Source organism: Loxodonta africana, chromosome 13, assembly GCF_030014295.1.
Source record: "Loxodonta africana isolate mLoxAfr1 chromosome 13, mLoxAfr1.hap2, whole genome shotgun sequence".
NCBI lineage: Eukaryota > Metazoa > Chordata > Mammalia > Proboscidea > Elephantidae > Loxodonta > Loxodonta africana.
The window spans coordinates 50,936,301-50,955,613 of record NC_087354.1 but is presented as its reverse complement, the minus strand read 5'-3'; the positions used below and the strand labels follow the sequence as shown (position 1 = coordinate 50,955,613).

The 19,313-nt window shown below is 46.1% G+C and overlaps 1 protein-coding gene across 1 annotated transcript in view; it reads left to right on the top strand.

The window, feature by feature from the left end:
• ANKDD1A (ankyrin repeat and death domain containing 1A) overlaps positions 1-19,313 on the top strand; it is a 43,633-nt gene that overhangs the window by 17,674 nt on the left and 6,646 nt on the right. Inside the window, exons 5-12 of the mRNA XM_003418414.3 lie at positions 89-193; positions 850-948; positions 9,089-9,187; positions 9,718-9,816; positions 11,472-11,570; positions 16,383-16,481; positions 17,564-17,662; positions 19,104-19,199. Of these exons, the coding sequence (XP_003418462.3) occupies positions 89-193; positions 850-948; positions 9,089-9,187; positions 9,718-9,816; positions 11,472-11,570; positions 16,383-16,481; positions 17,564-17,662; positions 19,104-19,199 (795 nt within the window). The remainder of the gene's footprint in view (positions 1-88; positions 194-849; positions 949-9,088; positions 9,188-9,717; positions 9,817-11,471; positions 11,571-16,382; positions 16,482-17,563; positions 17,663-19,103; positions 19,200-19,313) is intronic.

Here is a 19,313-nt window from a genome sequence, read left to right as displayed (position 1 = left end):
CCCAAACACTCATGGTTTGGTGGACAGCCAGGTTGTGAGAAGGGTCTCCCTTCCCAGACTGCAGGGACCACCCTGGGCTTGTTTCCAGGACGGCCTGTCCCTACTGCACTGTGCAGCCCAAAAAGGCCATGTGTTGGTGCTGGCATTCATCATGGAGGACCTGGAGGATGTGGCCCTGGACCACGCTGACAAGGTGAGCGCCGTCTTAAGGCCGTTTGTCCTTCTCATTGAGCCTGGGGCTCTGGGGCCTCTCCTGCCCACCGGCTCCCCTGGTGCCTGCATTCCTTGAACATGTCCTTTGAGCTATGGGTAATGCAGACCCAGGCCTGGCTCGGGAGCTTATGGTCTGGAAGGGGTGTTAGGGAACAGATGTGCAGGATACAGGGGAACACGGTCCATCCCCTCGGGGAGGCCCTGGTCAAGGACTAGACAGGCTCAGAGAAGGGAGCCCTGCTCTCTGCTTCCTGGAGGAGGTGGCATTTGGTGATTGAATTGGATTTTGTGGGTAAGATTGGGGGGCGGGGGGCATTCCACATGAAGGGGAGCACATGACCAGAGCTTTTGAGGTGGAAAGGGGTGCTTTGTGTGTGAGTTCAGATCTATTGGGATATCGAGAGTAAAGGCTAGAGGGGTGGTGAGAGCCCCTCATGGAGACTGTGGCCCCCAGCCTCAGGTCTCTTGGAAGCATGGATCCCACTGAGTGGCTCTTTGGGGGTTGGGTCTGGGCTTTCAAGATGGAGTGTGTGGAGAGGGGAGGGGCAGTGGCTGGGGAGCAGAAAGCAGGTGGGCAGGGTGGGAATAAGTGCTCTCCAGGATACAGAAGGCTCACTCTCATTTTCCTCCTGGCAGCTGGGGAGGACAGCATTTCACCGGGCCGCTGAACATGGGCAGCTGGACGCCCTGGACTTCCTAGTGGGCTCTGGCTGTGACCACAGTGTCAAAGACAAGGTATGGCTCTGACTTTTGGGTTGTGGGGAGACCAAGTCTCTGGGCTCCTGACAGGATGCAGAACCCCCTGCCACCATCTGGGTGCTGGCACCTCACCTGTGCTGGAGGAGTGGGCGCCACAAGGCCCGAGCATGTCTCATGTTCATCCAGCAAAATTTTATGAGGATCCTCTATGGGTCAGGCCCGAGCTTCAGGTTGGGGATACAAAGATGCCCGAGATATGCTCCTTACTCAAGGAACCCAGCACCAGCATCCTGGTGAAGAGCTATGATCCCACGTAGGGAGCTGGGACAGCAAATCTGAGCAGTGGGTAGTCGCAGCCTGGAGAGGCTGAGTAGGACTGGGATTCCACCCGGGATGTCTAATGTTGGGGGGAGTCCCTGGGTAATCTAAACAATTAACTCGCTTGGCTGCTAACTGAAAGGTTGGAGGTTCAAGTCCACCCAGGAGTGCCTTGGAAGAAAGCCCTGCTGATTTGCTTCTGAAAGGTCACAGTTCTGAAAACCCTATGGAGTGCAGTTCTACTCTACAACACATCGGCCGCCATAAGTGGGAACGACTTGATGGCAACTGGGCTTTTTTTTTTATTGTTGGGGGTTAGGGGAGATGGTAGCCACCTGCTGTTTATTTGCTTTCTTTGAAATTTAACGTTCTACTATTTTATGGTTACAAAGGGGCCCTAGTGGTGCAGTAGTTACACGCTCTGCTGCAAACTGAAAGGGCAGCAGTTTGAACAGACCAGCCACTCTATGAGAGAAAGATGTGGCAGTCTGCTTTCTGTAAAGATTGCAGCCTTAGGAACCCTGTGGGGCAGTTTGTCTCTGTCCTTCCTACAGGGTTGCTATGAGTTGGAATTAACTCTACAGCAATCGGTTTGGTTTTTGGTTTTACTGCGGTTATGGCAAAAATAGGATGGAAGCGCTGAGGAGGGAGCAGCTCACTCAGAGAGGAGAGCTTGCAAGCAGGATTTCATCAATCTGAGGAGGGACTGGAGGCAACTAGCCAGCAAATTACTCAGATCAATAGACCATTGGAAATCAGTGGGTAAAATATGGTGTAGCAGATTCTCAACGATGCTTCCAGTGAAAGGATGATCAACGTGTTTGGCCAGGATCGAGGGAGTTCTGTTGATAAGTTAGTGACAGAGAAAATGGTTTATGTGGAGCACCACAGGCAGGGTCGGATTATCCGATAGGCAAGGTACGCACATTTTAGTGGAAAATATTTGAGTTTTCCTTATCTGACAGGTTTCCACCTTACACACATTCCAGCTTTCACAGGCTTTACTCTATATACTTTGCCACAATAAAAAATAATTAAAAAAATTGCGTATATGTGCTAAATTTTGTATTTCCAGATTAGGAGTGTTTTCATTTTGAATTTCATTTGAGAAGAGGGCACAGTAAGTTTTTCAAGGCTTTGGGCCACTAAAGGTCTAAATCCTACAAGAACTTTGTGACTTGCTAAGGGGGATAGACTTGTGAGAACCGATAGCAGGTCATGCCACAGGTGCTGTAACGGTAGGGCTGCTTTGAGAGTCCAGCGAGAGGGATTGTTTGGAACAGCCAGGCCTCACAGAGGTGGAGATGCCAGGCATCCCTGTAGGTGGAAGGGGGAGGGCCCCAGCCAAGGCCAAGGCCACCTTCCGCCCAGCTCTCCTGCCTCTGAGCCCCCTGCCCTGCCCCAGCCCGAGTACCCTGCAGCTTCAAAGGGCAGGACTTGGGTATTTATAACCCAGAAAGAAGAAAGCCCTGCACTGTCTCCACACCCCTGCTGACTGGGGGCACGTGTCAGCCCCCAGGGTTCACCCACTTCCTTTGTGTCTCTTTGAACACAGAGACATCATGCAGTGACCACGTTTCCCACAGCGTGCATCCTGGCTCAGAGCTGACTAGGCGTGCTGTGTGCTTCTCTAGGGCAAGGTGCAGGAGCAGAACACACAAAGCTGCTGAGGAGGGATTTTTTTTTTTCAGGTTTAAAAAAATTTTTATTATGGTAAAGTATATGTAACAAAACATTTGCTATTTTAACCATTTTTACTTGTACAATTCAGTGACATTAATTGCATTCACCATTATTGATTGAACGACCATCACCACTGTCCATTGCTGTTTTTTATCACCCCAAACTGAAACTCAGTACCCCTTCAGCAACAACTCCCTGTATATAGACTTTTAAATTTTAAAAAAGTACTTTAAAAAACTTACAAAATAACACATATTCATTGGGAAAAACATTCCACATTATAGAAATATGGAATATTTCTACATGAAATATAGAATATAGCGACATGCCCCAGAAATCCCTACCATGAGGAGGGATTTTTAAGCTTGATTTTTATTTATTAATATAACATCCTGATGATCACATAGGAAATTAAACGTTTCAGCCTTGATTCCATAAAGTGGTTACAGCTGTTTTATGTATGCGTGGGTTTATAATTTGGGGCTTATGTCTTTAAGAATTTTAAGCACTAGGTTGGATTTGGTATATGTCTAAATCTTTATTGGACCCCGAAAGATCTGTGCCTAAATGTGAATATCTTGATTCCTTTCTCAGGAATAGGATAGGCAAGGATGGAGGTAAAGCTTGAGCTTAGGAGTCAGGCAGACATGGGTTCAAATCCTGGGTCCACTACTTTCTAGGAATTCCTGGGTGGTAAAAACGGTTAACTCAATGAGCTGCTAACCAAATAGTTGGAGGTTTGAGTCTACTCAGAGGAGCCTGGGAAGAAAGTCTTGGTGATCTGCTTCTGAAAAACTAGCCATTGAAACCCTTGTGGAGCACAGTTTACTCTGACGCACGTGGGTTGAGTCAACTTGACAGCAGCTGATACTGGTAGCTACTTATTAGCTGGGAGACCTTAGACAATTACCTTTTTGTAATGTCCTTGTTAGGTTTTGGTTTCTGGATTATGCTGGCTTTATAAAATGAGTTGGGAAGTGTCCCCTCCTCCTCTGTTTTCTGAAAAAAAAAATGTGTGTAATATTGATATTATTTTTTCCTTAAATGTATAATAGATTTTACCAGCCAATGAAACCATCTGGGCTTGGAGTTTTCTTTGTGAGAAGGTTTTTGATTGCTAACTCAATTTCTTTAACAGATACAGAGCTACTCAGAAGTTCTATTTATTCTCAAATCAGGTTTGGAAGCTGTGTTTTTAAAGAAACTTGTCTATTTCATTAAGTTATTGAATTTATTGGCATAAAATTGTTTGCAATATTCCATCACTTTCCTTATGATGTCTCTAAGACCTGTAGTGAGGTCCCCTTTTCATTCCTGATATTGGTAACTTATACTCACTCAATCTCTTAATCTTAATTAGTCTTGCTAGGTAGGGGCGAGAAGTATAGCCAGAATGCTCCTTAGAAGCAAGGATGGTGAGACTTCATCCCACATACTTTGGACATGTTATTAGGAGGGACCAGTCCCTAGAGGAGGACATCATGCTTGGTAAAGTAGAGGGTCAGCAAAAAAGAGGAAGACCCTCAGTAAGATGGATTGACACAGTGGCTGCAACAATGGGCTCAAGCATAGCAATTGTGAGGATGGCACAGAACCGGGCAGTGTTTTGTTTTGTTGTACATAGGTTGCTATGAGTCAGAACTGACTCCCTGGCACCTAACAACAATGACAACAAGGGATTTATCATCTTTTCAAAGAACCAACTTTTGGCTTTGTTAATTTTTGGACAAATTACTTTAAGCCTTGTTGTAGTTGTTAGGTGCTGTCGAGTTGATTCCAGCTCATAGTGGCCCCGGGTCCCAGTAGAGCTGCCCCATAGGGTTTTCTAGGCTGTGATCTTTACAGAAGCAGATTGTCGGATCTTCTCCTGAGAAGCCACCGGATGGGTTCGAATGACAACCTTTCAGTTAGCAGCCAAGCACTTAACTGTTGTGCCACCAGGGCTCCTCCTTTAAGCCTTAGAGGGCTGTTATGAAGATCAAGGAGTGTACATACCTAAGAGGCCAGGCAAACTGTATACGAGGCACTAAACAAATGTTTCCTTTCCAGCAGCCACCTATGACCTGCAGACATGTTTTGTGTAGAGCCCAGGGAGATGAGTACTAGGATATTCACTGCAGTGTTATTTGTAATTCCAAAAAATTAGAAAAAAATCAACGGGCAAATGAAACGCAGTAATTCATTGTGCTGGAATACCATTCAGTAGTTAAATAGAATGACCTGTTGAATTAGCTGGACTTAATTTTTTTCCCCCACTGCTCCTTCAGACCTACTTTCTGGACCCATTATTTCCCACTCCTAGTAAAATTTTGGGCAGTACCGTAGTTTTTCCTTTTAATCACAAGAACAGTCCCCCTCTAGCAATTAAAAGTCCCATCCAATATAATACGAAAATCCCAAGCTCAAGTTTCTCTCCCCACCCAGCCAGGACCTTATGCAGCCCTGGAAACCTGGAAAGAGGGAGGAAGGTGTGGCCAGCCTCTTCACTTTTTCTTCATTGTCGTCTTTTACAGGCTGCTGCTTTGGGTCTCTGCAGAGTGGGCACAGGGGTGGGAGGCAAGGTTTGGGCCAGGAAAGATCCCCTAAGCCTGGTACTGCTAAGATATGTCTCAGGTTGCTGATGAGAATACAAATGGTCCATTCGCTGTAGAAAACAATTTGGTGGTTCCTTGAAAAGCTACATATAGAGTTACCACCAAAAAAAAACAAGAACAAACCAAACCCATTGCCGAGTCGATTCCGATTCATAGCGACCCTATAGGACAGAGTAGAACTGCCCCACAGGGTTTCCAAGGAGCATCTGGTGGTTTTCTAACTGTGGACCTTTTGGTTAGCAGCCATAGCTCTTAACCACCATGCTACCAGGGTTTCCAAGAGTTACCACATGACCCAGCAATTCCACTCTCCTAGGTGTAGTAAAACCTGTGAAAGCTGGAACCTGTGTAAGGTGGAAACCTATCATAGAAGGAAAATTCACATATTTTCCACTAATAGAGAACAACAGAAAAGTGGTAAGACTGCGCCCTGTCAAAGGTGGAAAACTTTAGAGACCTGGAAGAACAAGGCAGTCCCATTGAATACTGGCTCTCACAGGTTTCACTGTATATACCCAAGAGAAATGAAAATATGTCCACACAAAAATGTGCACACAAATGTTTATAGCAGCATCATTCATAATAATGGAAAGGTAGAAGCTGCCCAAATGTCCTTCAACGGATGAATGGAAAGAAATTGTAGTCTATCCATGCCATGGAATGATAAAACCCAAACCCGTTACTGTCGAGTCAATTCTGACTCATAATGACCTTATAGGACAGAGTAGCACTGCCTCACAGGGTTTCCAAGGAGTGACTGGTGGATTTGAATTGCCGACCTTTTTGGTTAGCAGCTAAGCTCAGGAGCCACGTACTGATCCGTGCTATGACATGGGTGAGCCTTGAAGACTTTATGCAGAGTTAAAGAAGCCAGACACAAAAAGCCACATATTGGATAATTCCTTGTATATGAAATGTCCACAACAGGCAAATTCATAGAGGCAGAAAGCAGATTTGTGGTGGGGGAGGTTGGCAGAACCCTGGTGGCGTAGAGACTAAGTGCTACGGCTGCTAACCAAGAGGTCGGCAGTTCAAATACGCCAGGCGCTCCTTGGAAATTCCATCCGGCAGTTCTACCCTGTCCTATAGGGTTGCTATGAGTCGGAATCCACTCAATGGCAGTGGGTTTGGTTTTTGGTTTAGGGACGGGGCGGGGCGGGGGCGCGGTGGGTAGACAAACGGGAAGTGATTACTTAAATGGTATGAACATTCTTCTGGGGTGATGAAAACGTTTGTTTATTTTATGTTTGTTGTTTTTGTTGTTGAGAATATACACAGCAGAACATACGCCAATTCAACAATTTCTACATGTACAATTCAGTGGCCTTGATTACATTCTTTGAGTTTGCAACCATTCTCACCCTGCTTTTCCAAATCGTTCCTTGCCCATTAACATAAACTCGCTGCCCCCTAAGTCTCCTATCTATCTTTCGAGTTGCTGTTGTCCAGTCGATCCCATATAGATAGATCTGAAAAGAGCCCCATGCTCAAGGCAGACGTTCTTCACTAGTTAAGCTAAACAGGAAAAGTTTTGCAATAAGAGAGAGGTGGGGGCTGCACAACATTATGAATGTTCTAGATGCCGCTGCATCGAGCACTTTAAAATGGCTAATTGTATGTTACATGAATTTTGCCTCAATAAAAAAAAGAAAAGAAAAAGATATGTCGCGGGGCCTTTTGGGCCCAATGAGTAGCTAAAGCCGAATCTTCCCTTGTGGGTACTTTTTGGGTTCCTCACTCAGGGGTCCTTGCTATGCCCTCCATCTGTGGCTCCCCTGGACGGACATGCCTTTTCTCTGGCCGGTCACTTCCAGTTGCCCTTCTCTCCCTGGGGCCCCTTCCCCGCTCCAGGTGTCCTCTGAGGTAAAATGCCTTCAAGAATGACTCCAAACAAGCTGCCCTTGTCGGAGTCACCTCTAATGCAAAGGACATTGTATCCTTTGCCCTGCCCAATGGAGCCACTTGTCATGGCTCTGTCACTGTCACCTTTAGAATTCCCAAGTGGAAATTCTTGGGAATTCTAAACTTCCCAACTGCCAGAACTTCTGGCCCTCACATTCCAGGAGACATGTGTCAAGCTCTCCACATGGTCCTCTGGAAGACCCTCTCACATTATTGACTCAGTGAACTAGTATCTACTGAGGGCCTACCCTGTGCCCCAGGCCCTACTCTAGATACTTGGAGAGACTTCTGAGAACAAAAAAGACAGAAATCCCTGCCCTTGTGGTGCTTGTTGTTGTTGTTAGGTGCCGTCGAGTTGGTTCTGACTCATAGTGACTCTATATACAACAGAACGAAACACCACCTGATCCTGTGCCATCCTCGCAATTGTTATGCTTGAGCCCATTGTTGCAGCCACTGTGTCAGTCCATCTCGTTGAGGGTCTTCCTTTTTTCTTCTGACCCTGTACTTTACCAACCATAATGTTCTTCTCCAGGGACTGATCCCTCCTGATAACATGTCCAAAGTATGTGAGACAAAGTCTTGCCATCCCTGGTTCTAAGGAGCATTCTGGCTGTACTTCTTTCAAAATAGATTTGTTCGTTCTTCTGGCAGTCCATGGCATAGTGAATATTCTTCACCAACACCACAATTCAAAGGCATTAATTCTTCTTCGGTCTCCTTTAGTCATTGTCCAGCTTTCGATACATATAAGGCAATCGAAAACACCATGGCTTGGGTCAGGTGCACCTTAGTCTTCAAGGTGACATCTTTGCTTTTAACATTTTAAGGAGGTCTTTTGCAGCAGATTCTCCCAATGCAATAAGTAGTTTGATTTCTTGACTGCTGCTTCCATGGATGTTGATTGTGGATCCAAGTAAAATGAAATCCTTGACAACTTCAATCTTTTCTCCATTTATCATGATGTTGCTTTTTGGTCTGTTGTGAGGTGCTTACGTTCTAGCACAGGGAGCCAGACAGTGAACAATAAGCATAGCATACAACTACATTACGTAGTATGTTAGAAGGTGATAAGCTGTGGGGGGGTGGTGGTAAAAGGCAAGCAGAACAAGTTGGTGGATCAGGAGTACAGGGGGTGGGAATGTCCGTTTTAAATTGTGTGGCGAGGGTAGGCCTCAATGAGAAGCGAATGTCTTGAGCAAAGAGAAGAACTTTGAAAACATTCTGCTGGGTGAATGGGAGGTGAGTGGCTGGGCCAAGGAGCTGCCTGGGACCAGCTGGAGCACAGAGGGGAGCCAGGAACTCCGTCCTTGAGAAACGAGAGCGTGCTGGAGGAGTGATTGGCTTTAGACAGGAGCTCGGAAAGTTGTTTTTATTTTGCTGTTGTTTTATAAAGTAATGTGCCTGCCTGGATGCTCAAAAAAAGAGAGACCAGGACGTGGCCCCTGAAAGTGGCTCTGGCTGTAGTTCTTGGCAAAGTTCTCAGGGGCAGGGTGGCACTGGCCCCGAGTGCAGGGCTGCTGCCCATCATGGGGCTACACTGTGACCCTGCGCGTGTCACTTTGTGCTCCGGGCCTCAGCTTCTGAGTCTGTAACATGAGGGGGCGGGTCTAGACGGGCCTCAGGGCCTGAGAGCATCTGTGATTCTGCCAGCCCCTTAGGAGCCCTTCTCTCTGCAGGAGGGGAACACAGCCCTTCACCTGGCTGCTAGCCGGGGCCACGTGGCTGTGCTGCAGCGACTCGTGGACCTTGGGCTGGACCTGGAGGAGCGGAACGTGGTGAGCCACCCGCTGCAGCCTGGCCTGGAGGGTGCAGAGACATGTGAACTCACTGCCTCCAAGGCACGGTCTGATTTTCCCCTGGTGGAGACCCCAAAGCCAGGAAGCTGAGGACATGTTCCCTGACTAGCAGCCACTAGGAAAAGACAAGCAGCAGCACAAGACTCCAGGGCTAGCGGGGGCATCAGGCATGACGATTGCCAAGAAACGATATACATAGTGTGTGCTCCAAGAAGGGAAGTCACCATGGCCAGGATGTGCAAGGACGGCTTCCCAGAGTAGGAGGAAAAAAGGTGGAGAGCAGGGATGAGGCGGCTTGAAGGGTGAGGAGAGCGTGAGCAGAGGTGTTGGAGGGAATGTACCATGTGCTCCACAAAGTGAGAAAACCAGGGCGGGGCTCAAGGTCATTGTCCTCAGCAGCAGAGCTGTTGAGAACTCAAACCCCTGGAGCCATGGAGCTAGGGCTGTTCTCTCACCTGCGGCTTGGCCTCAACCTCCATACAGTCCTCAGACATCTTCCTGTGTTTCAGGAGGGCCTGACCGCCCTGCACACGGCTGCTGAAGGGATCCACCCTGACTGCCTGCAGGTTCTCCTCAGGGCTGGGAGCTGCGTGAACGCCCTCACTCAGGTAGCTCCCCACGCCCACCATCTGCCCTTGGCCACCGAGTCAGAACCATGTCAACAGTAACTGCCACAGCATTTGCTGAATGTTGAGTGAATGGAGGCTTCGAGGCAGCAAGCCCAGGTTCTGGTCTAGGCTTCTCCACTGCTAAGCTCTGTAACTTTGGGCAAGTTACTTAACCTCTCTGAGCACTGTTTCCCAACCATAAAATGGGATTGATATGTGCTCGTTTTTTACACTGTTGTGAGGATTAAATTCCCAGTCCAGTGCCCAGGATATAAGTAGGGACTCAACACCTGTTAGTACTGTCTTCTTATTGTCCCGCACTTGATAGTTCACAAAGCCCCTTCATACCTATTGCTTCCTAAAAATGCCTCCCTTTTTTCAGATGAAAAAACTGAAGCTTAGAGAGTTTCATTGACTTTCTCAGGGTCACAGAGCAAAGCTGAGTCTCAAAAGCCTGTTTCCCTGACTCTGGAATTCATGACCTGAAAGGTTTGCCCCGGCTAGTGGTGAGGGGTCCTTTGACATGGAGGCCCACCTGTGCCATGGCCATACAAGCCCACAAAGCTGGTACCTGGGGTGTGACCCCGGGATGGACCTCCTCTCTCCCTCATCCTTGTACTCTTCAGGCCTGGTAGAAATTCTCCCAGAAAGGAGGGTTGTGGCTTTTCTTTAGGTACACGTTTCATTTTAAATCAGTGACAAATAAATTTCTTGGCTTGTTGAATGGCTTCAGGAGCTGGAATTCTTAATTTGTTCCAAATTTCAATAATAATAGCAAAATATAGTTTAAAAATCAACAGAGGAATTAAAATGGCATGCTAAAAATATTTATGTAATCAAAAAGAAGACAGTCAAGGAGGAACCAAAAACATAGAAGACATATAGAGAATAAATAGCAAAATGGCAAATGTAAATTCAGTATTGCCAGCATTAAACCCCCCTGAATGTAAACAATGGTTTGTACGTCACAAAACACTTAATTCGCAAAATTCTTCTGGGGAAGTGACTGTCCCAGGGCACCCAGCTAATGCCCTTCATTGGCATGGTATTGCTCTTTGGTCAGCAAGGCCCCTTTTCTGTGCCCAGCATGGTATTAGGCACTGGGAGAGGGGGCAACAAAGGGAAATGACACGGCTGCCTCCCTATTAGTAGCAGCAACGGGAGTTCAGAGATTGGAGGGGGGGTGTGCCCGGCTGGGGGCTCCTGGGGGTTGGAACTGCCCATGGACTGGGCCTTGTGGCCCAGACTCGGCTGGAGGTTTCTGCAGAAGCCACCTTCCAATTCAACCCTAATACCACCCCTCAGGGTGGTGTGCAGCAGGGTCTGTGAAGAGGGAAAAGCCCAAAGGGATGGTGTTTCCTACCGGAGGTGGACTGATTTCCACCCACCCCATGCAATTTCTGATAGGACTTTTGTAGGGTCACCAACTTCTCCTGGTTTGTCCCATACTGTCCCAATTTTAAAACCGAAAGTCCCATGTCCCAGGAACTCCCTGAGTCCTGTTACTCGTGCCCCAAATCCTTGATTTCTCTAGTCTCAGGGTTTAATGGGGATAATAGTCCAAGGGAGGGTGTGAGGCTCAAATGGAATGATGAAGCCCAAACCCTGCTGCGAGGGGTCCTCATGGCATTGCATTGGTGCCCGTTTCCCTCTAGAAGAAGCTGAGCTGCCTTCACTATGCGGCCCTGGGCAGCTCTGAGGATGTGGCCCGGGCCCTTATCCATGCAGGAGCCTGCACCAATGTGGCTGATCATGTAAGTGTGGGGCCTGGATTGAAGGGGGTCTCCACGGGGAAACCACAGTAGGGAAAGACAGGCACCTTGGACCCTTGGTCTTGGGTTGGGACCTGGGCTAGGGGAGCTGGCAACACTTGGGAGAGAGCAACGCTCTAGTTGGAACAGGATTAGAAACCAAGCTCGCATTTCCTCCCAAGTGGATTATCTGTCTATATTCTCCATGCAGTTATCCACTGGGTCTTAGTAATATTCTTCTATATTACACATAGTAGTAGCCTCTAAGTTGTTAAATTTTTTTCCTATTATGACATGTTTGGTACACAGGAAACAGTATAGCCTTATAGTTAAGACATGGACTTTGGTGTCAGCCAGCCTTGCTCTGAGCTCTAGCACTGCCATTCATGAACTAAATGACCTTGGGCAAGCTGCTAAGCATCCCTGGGCCTCTGGTTCCTCATCTATGGGTACTACTATTATTCCCATTGTATAAAATGAGGAAACCTCTATTGTTTGGTTGCCTCCAGCATAGGAGTCAGCAGAGCCAATACTCTCAAAAAGTTTTCATCTGACCCAACAACTCCACTCCGAGGAGAAATGAAAACATATGTCCACACAAAATCTTATACACAAATGTCTATAGCAGCATTAATCATAATAGCCAAAAGATGGAAACAACCCAAATGTCCATCAACTAATGAATGGATAAACAAAATGTGGTGTATCCGTGTTGTTGTTGTCAGGTGCCATCCAGTCGGTTCCAACTCGTAGTGACCCTACGTACAACAGAACAAAACACTGCCTGGTCCCACACCATCCTCACAATCATTGTTATGCTTGAGCCCATTGTTGCAGCCACCATGTCAATCCATCTCGTTGAGGGTCTTCCTCTGTTTCACTGATGGTGCAGTGGTGAAGAACTCGGCTGCTAACCAAAAGGTTAGCATTGGAATCCACCAACTGCTCCTTGGAAACCCTATGGGACAGTTCTACTCTGTCCTATAGGGTCGCTATGAGTCAGAATCAACTCACTGCCATGAGTTTTTTTGTTTTTGGTATATCCATACAATGGACTATTATTCACCCATAAAAAGTAATGATGTATTGATATATGCTACGACATGGATAAACCATGAAAACATTATGCTAAATAAGCCAGTTACAACCAACCACATATTGTATGATGCCATTTGTATGAAGTGTTCAGAATAAGCAAATCTATAGAAACACAAAGTAGATTAGTGGTTGCTTAGGGCTTGGGAGATTTGGGGTTATGGGTGATAGCCAAAGGGTATGGGGTTTCTTTCTGAGGGATGTAAAGTTTCTAAAATTGACTGTGGTGATGGTTGCAAATACCTGTGCAGATACTAACTATGTACATTGACTTGTACATTTTAAAATGGTGAATTGTATGATATGTGAATTATTTCTCAATAAAAATGTTTTTAAAAACTGACAAAGCAACTATCATTATATCTTCATAGAAAAAAAAAAATACATGTTTTACCCATAAAAGTGGGAAGGACATAATCTCAAAGTAAAAGATGGATTGTTTAAATTAAACTAATTTATTAAAAAGAGAGAGACTGTAAGCAAAGTCAAAAGCCAAATGACAAACTGGAATCACAGATAAAAGGCCTAAGTCTTCCTAATATATAGAGTTCCTACCAAGTCATTACAGAATAAAAAATAACAAACCCAAGAGAAAAATGGCCAACGAATATGGACAGACAGTTAAAAGAAAAGGAAATACAGATGACTTTTCAAAGAAATGCATATTAATACTATATGGGGATACCATTCACCACTTACCAGACTGGCAAAAAACCAAAATTTTGCCAAATATGTTGACAAAGCTGTGGCGAATAGGCACCATCATGTCTTACTGGAGGAAGTATATATTGGTACAATCTGTTCAGAAGGCAGTTTGGCAATAGGTATGAAAAGTGCAAATGCATGTACCTTTGACCCAACAAATCCACTTCTAGGAATGTATTCTACAGATGTACTTCCACAATTACGGAATGATACGTGTACAGGGTTTTGTTGTTGTTGTTGTTGTCGCAGTATTGGTTGTAATAGCAAAAGATTTGAAACCACATTTAAATAGGAGACAATTTAAATAAATTATGGCTCATCCAAGCAATGGAATACTATGTAGCTATAAAAAAAAGAGTGAGAGTCATAAACAGGAATGAGGTTCTGATACATGCCGCAACATGGACTAGCCTGGAAAACATTATGCCACATGATAGAAGCCAGATGCTAAAGGATAAATACTGTATGATTCCCCTTATATGAAATACCTAGAATAGGCAAGTTTATAGAGACAGAAAATGGATTCGAGATTACTAGGGGCTGGGGAGGAAGGAATGGAAAGTTACTGTTTAATGGACACTAGGTTTCTGTTTGGGGTGATGAAAACATTTTGGAGAGTGGTGATGGCTGGACAACATGGTGACTGTAATGCTACTGAACTGCATGCTTAAAAATATTGCCGTTTCAACCATTTTCGCACGTACAATTCAGTGACATTAATTATGTTCACCATATTGCACAGCCGTCACCATTATCTGTTTCCAAATGTCTTCAGCCCTTAACAGAAAGGTACTTTTGGTTTTTAAAATACAATATAAAACAATTAAAAGCAATGCTTGGTCTCTTACCACTCCCTGTTCCCATCATATTTCCTTACACCTGTTTCTAGGAAGAACAGAGCCACATCCGGCGTATTGGGAGATTGTGTCTCCAGCCCTGCCAATTCCTGGAAACCAGATGGCTTTTACTTCAGAGCTGGGTACTTGAGCTGATTTCCAGTCTCTGCCTACTCACTCTCTCAGCAGACTGTCTTTTGGCCTGATTTTGATTTCACAGTTACCTGGCAATGATCTGAGGACACTTACGAAGTTACTTTACAATAGTTTTACCTGTTTCCCACCTCCCTGCCCAAGATGTGGTTAAGAATACTTTTTGGCACTTTCGTGATTTGGGTTTGGAATTACATTATGCATGTAAATTAATGTAAGAGAAATGGTCTTCTTTATAATATTTTATTTTTCTCCTAGGAATGTGATGTCTTGCCATTCCTTTATGTCTTCTTTTTTATAACATTTGATTATGTTTTCGGTGAAAGCTTCCACAGCAAATTAAGTTCCCATTTGACAATTTCTACACAAGCTTTTCAGTGACATTAGTTACATTTTTCACAATGTGTCAACATTGTCATTAATTGCGTTCTGGTTGTTCTGTTTCCAGTATTCCCTGCCCTCCCCTCCCCCTTGTCTTCTCGTCTTTGCTTTAGAGTAATTGTTGACCTTTTGGTCTCATATAGATGGTTTTTGAACGGAGCCCTGTAAAACCAAAAAACCAAACGCATTGTTGTCGAGTCGATTCCAACTCATAGTGACCCTATAGGACAGGGTAGAACTGCCCCATTGGGTTTCCAAGGAGCAAACTGCCAACCTTTTGGCTAGCAGCCGAGCTCTTAACCACTATGCCACCAGGGCTCCATGGATAATATTCTTTATTTTGTGTGCCAGTCCATGATTTCACTAAAAGGTGACCTCAGGGAATAGTTTTGTTTCTAGGTTTAAAGAGTATCTCAGGACAATAGTCTCAGGGAGTCCTCCAGTCTCAACTGGTCAAGTAAGTCTAGACTTTTTGAGAATTGTTTGGGTCTATCTATCGTGGCCCTGATCAGAACAGTCAGTAGTGGTAACCGGGCATCATCACCTAGTTCTCCTGGTCTTAGTTTCTTTAATATTTCTTAGTGATGTTATGTAGATTATTTTTGGCTTGCTTTTGTTATATCCACTTCCAAGTATATCCTTCATAAGTACTTTATAATTTTTGGTTGTCACTGTGCGTAGAATATCTTAAAATTACCTGTCATTTCTTCTAGGCATTCAATAGAGGAATGTTACCAACTTGGGCACTTTATCTTCCATGTGACTTTTTAATTAATTCTTCTAGGTTTTTTGTGTGTGTGTTTGTGATTGTAACAACTGTTCTTTAACCTTTTTATATGCAATACGTGAGAGTGTTTTCCACAATAAATAGGGATCTGCGCCATCGATTTTATTGGCTGTGCACTATTCTGTAGTGTTTGTGTCACCACATTGTCTAGAGATGGGAGGTGCTGTGGCAGCATCTCCACTTTGTCACTTACAGTCAGGGGGCCACAGGGGACCATTGGGGGTGCTTCCTCCAGCCTCGAGAGAGGTCTAGGAAGAGCACTGAATTTGGAGTGAAATGTCTGCTCTGGTCCCACTGGCTGTCATTTCTTCATTCTATACTTAGTTATTAGGCATCTACGTAGTTGCTGGGGGTAGAAAGTCCAGTGAAACAGCCCTTATTAACTATGTGCTCTTGAGCAAGTTGTTTAAGTTTTCTGAATCTTAGTGTTGCCATTTGCAAGGTGAGAATACTAGTAAGAATGCCAGCCTCTATACTTTCTGTGTTGCTGTGTGGATTAAATGAGATGTCAGAGAATCTTCGGGTGTTGTTGCTAGAAGGGTCCTGAGCAGACACTGCCTGCCAGATGAAGAGTACCAGAGGAGGGAGAGGACTTGCCTCAGGTCACATAGCAAGTCCTGGCATAGCAAGGTCTCAAACTTGGCTCTTCAGGTTCCCGCTCAGCTTGAGGATCAGTTTTGGGGTCCAAGGATTCAAGCTTTAGGGCTGTAAATGCCTCAGGCTACCCATGTAGACTGAGAAGCAACAAGGGTCAAACAGACACCTACACCCCTTCCTACTTCCACCTCCCAGCACCACCCTGCAGCTGGGTAATCGTAGAAGGAACCCATCAACAGATCTGTTTGTCTGTCCCCACAGCAGGGTGCTTCTCCCATACACCTCGCTGTGAGGCACAACTGCCCAGCCCTGGTGCGGCTCCTCATCGACACCCAGAGTAACCTGGATGCCACCGACAATGTAAGTGTCTCAGCAACCGTCTTGGGCTCGGGGGAACCCCTGGTCACCCTGACAGATGGTCAGGGCTTGGCTGTTGTCTCCTAGCTTGGCCCAAACTCAGGGTATTGCTTTTTAAGTCTTTAAAAAGCTGTTTGAATATTTGTTAAAGGTAGCATCATTTTATTTATTAACCATTCTCCTATTTTGAACACTTCGGTTGTTTCCAAGTTTTTGTCATAATATATGTAACACTTCACTAGACATCTTCATATATTCAACCTTTTCCTTTCATTGATTTTTTTCCCTTAGGGAGAATTCCCAGGGCAGGGGTGACTAGGGTAGTCTTGAGTAGCAAGTGGCCTCTGAGTCCTGAAGTTGTGGTCAGCCAGGAGCCCTTTAAAATCCCTGTCCCCACAATCCAGCCTCAAATCATATGAAACTCAGTGCTGGCAAGACTAGGGAACCCACAACCACTGGAAGTAGAAAGCAGTTTGGCAGAATAGAGCACACACCTTTGAAATGTATTTGCACTTCCAGGAATTGAGCCTCAAGAAATATAGTAAAAGCTTCATGCACAAAGATGTTCATTGCAGCCTTGTTTATCAGAACTCTATTTGAAAATGACCCAAATATTTGATAATAGAGAAGTGGTTAGAAAAACTATAGCGCACACATAAGTAGGGTATCATGGAGCTATTAAAAATGGTGTTTATCAGAGTTTATAAAACATGTAAAGTGTTATGCTGGGTAGAAAAATAGGGTGCAAAATGTGTATCAGGATGATCTCAAATATATAAAACCAGCAAAGTAAAAAATTCTGCATTAGAGAAAAGACTAGAAAAAATTACCGGGGTTGACTTAGAGTCGTGAGCTAGTGAGTAGTTTTTCTTTCTATTTTTCCCTTTCTTTCTTTCTTGTGTTCTCCAAGTTTTCTCTGGTGAGTATTATATATATGATTAAGCCCAGCCCCTACCCCCAACTTCTTACAGAAACTCTGCTGAGGCCTGGTTGGGGGTATACCTGCCTTGGTCTTGGCCTGGCTTGAGCCACAGGTTACCCCTACATGCTTTTCTGCTCACCTGTCCCCTCGGCTTCTTCCCCAGAGGCAGCAGACGCCCCTCCACCTCGCCGCTGAGCACGCCTGGCAGGACATAACAGAGATGTTGCTCGTTGCTGGGGCTAACTTACACCTGAGAGATAAGGTACCTCTGCTCACCCCTCATCTCCCCTTCCAGCTTCCATGGCTCCCTCTTTGCCAAAGACCTTGATACGACGAATGCCTCCTCCCCACACCCTGTCCGAGTGTTCAAGGCTTCTTTAGCCATTTATGTACCAGCTCAAATGCAGCTTCCTCCAGGAAGCCTTCCTGCCCCTCCACCACCTGTGCTGTCTCCTCTGAGGTCCCTCAGCACTTGGCCCCTCTCCTGGTCTGGGTCTGTGGTATGGCAGTTTTCTATTTTGTGCCTGCTATCAGACTGTGAGCTCCTTGAGTCACCTGGTGGGGGCGGGGAGGGGGATGGAGATACAGCCACCACCACTCTGCCCCCTACATGTGGGGAAGGCAGGGGGAAGCTTGCCAGGTCATCGTGCCTCTGGGGTGGCTACCTCCTCAGCAGGCCAGAGGACGGAAGAGGAGCTGAAGACTTGGGCTCCTTGAGGTTGGGGAGGTCACAGGCTCGTGAGGGGAAGGGCACTTGTACATGTGGCCCAGATAGGCCCACCCTGGGATGATGCGATAGAACTGAGAAGGGTAAGGATCAGGCTCTGAGGCTGGACATGGGAGGGCATTCCCTGGCAGGCTTCGAGCTGGCCCAAGGACAGCTGGCCAAATGCAAAGAGGAGCGTCCCTTCTCATTGACGGTCCCTGGAGGTGGCCAAGGCTGGCTCCACACTGGAGGCCTAAGGGCCTGAGGAAAACCAAACCAGTTGCCATCAAGTTGGTTTTCACTCATGGTAACCCCATGTGTGTCTGTGCAGAACTGTGCTCCATAGGGTTTTTTCAGTGGCTAGTTTTTCAGAGGAAACCCTTGTGGCGTAGTGGTTAAGTGCTATGGCTGTTAACCAAGAGGTCAGCAGTTCAGATCCACCAGGTGCTCCTTGGAAACTCTATAGGGCAGTTCTACCCTGTCCTATAGGGTTGCTATGAGTCAGAAATCGACTCGACGGCAGTGGGTTTGGTTTTTGGTTGGATTTTTCAGAAGTAGATCCCCAGGTCTTTCTTCCTAGGTGCCTCTGGGTAGACTTGGACTCCCAACCTTTCAGTTAGCAGCCAATCACTGTTAACCACTGCACCCTCCAGGGACTCCAGGAGACTGAGGGGAGGGAGCAAACGTGACATAATGAGCCCAAGCCCCCTTCTGTGGGCTCTGGTTTCTCCATCTGAGAAATGGGGGCAGTAACACTTACCTCACAGAGGGTGTTGAAGTACAACACTGCCTGAAGTTCGTACTCGAAAGCTTCCTAAATTCCAAACTAAACACAAGGGGTGGTTGCTGGAATTATTACTTATTCTACGTATGACTTTTCTGCTGGAAACCACTTCCTTTGGGTAGGTGGGTCTGTAGCCAGTGCTAGAGGCACCGCACACCCCTACTGTAGAAACGCCTGGTGATGCTGCTTCCTTTTTTCACTTCTTACTTGCAGCAAGGAAAAACCGCCTTGGCGGTGGCCGCCCGCAGCAACCACGTCAGCCTGGTGGACATGATCATAAAGGCTGATCAGCTCTACAGGTGGCAGAAGGTATGGGGCCCCCCACCCAGTCTCTCCACAAGGCCAAGCAAGGGCTGCAGATTGGACTTTGAACCCCAGCCCTGACTGATTCTGGGGCCCCTCAGTTTCCCCAGGGGTGATAAT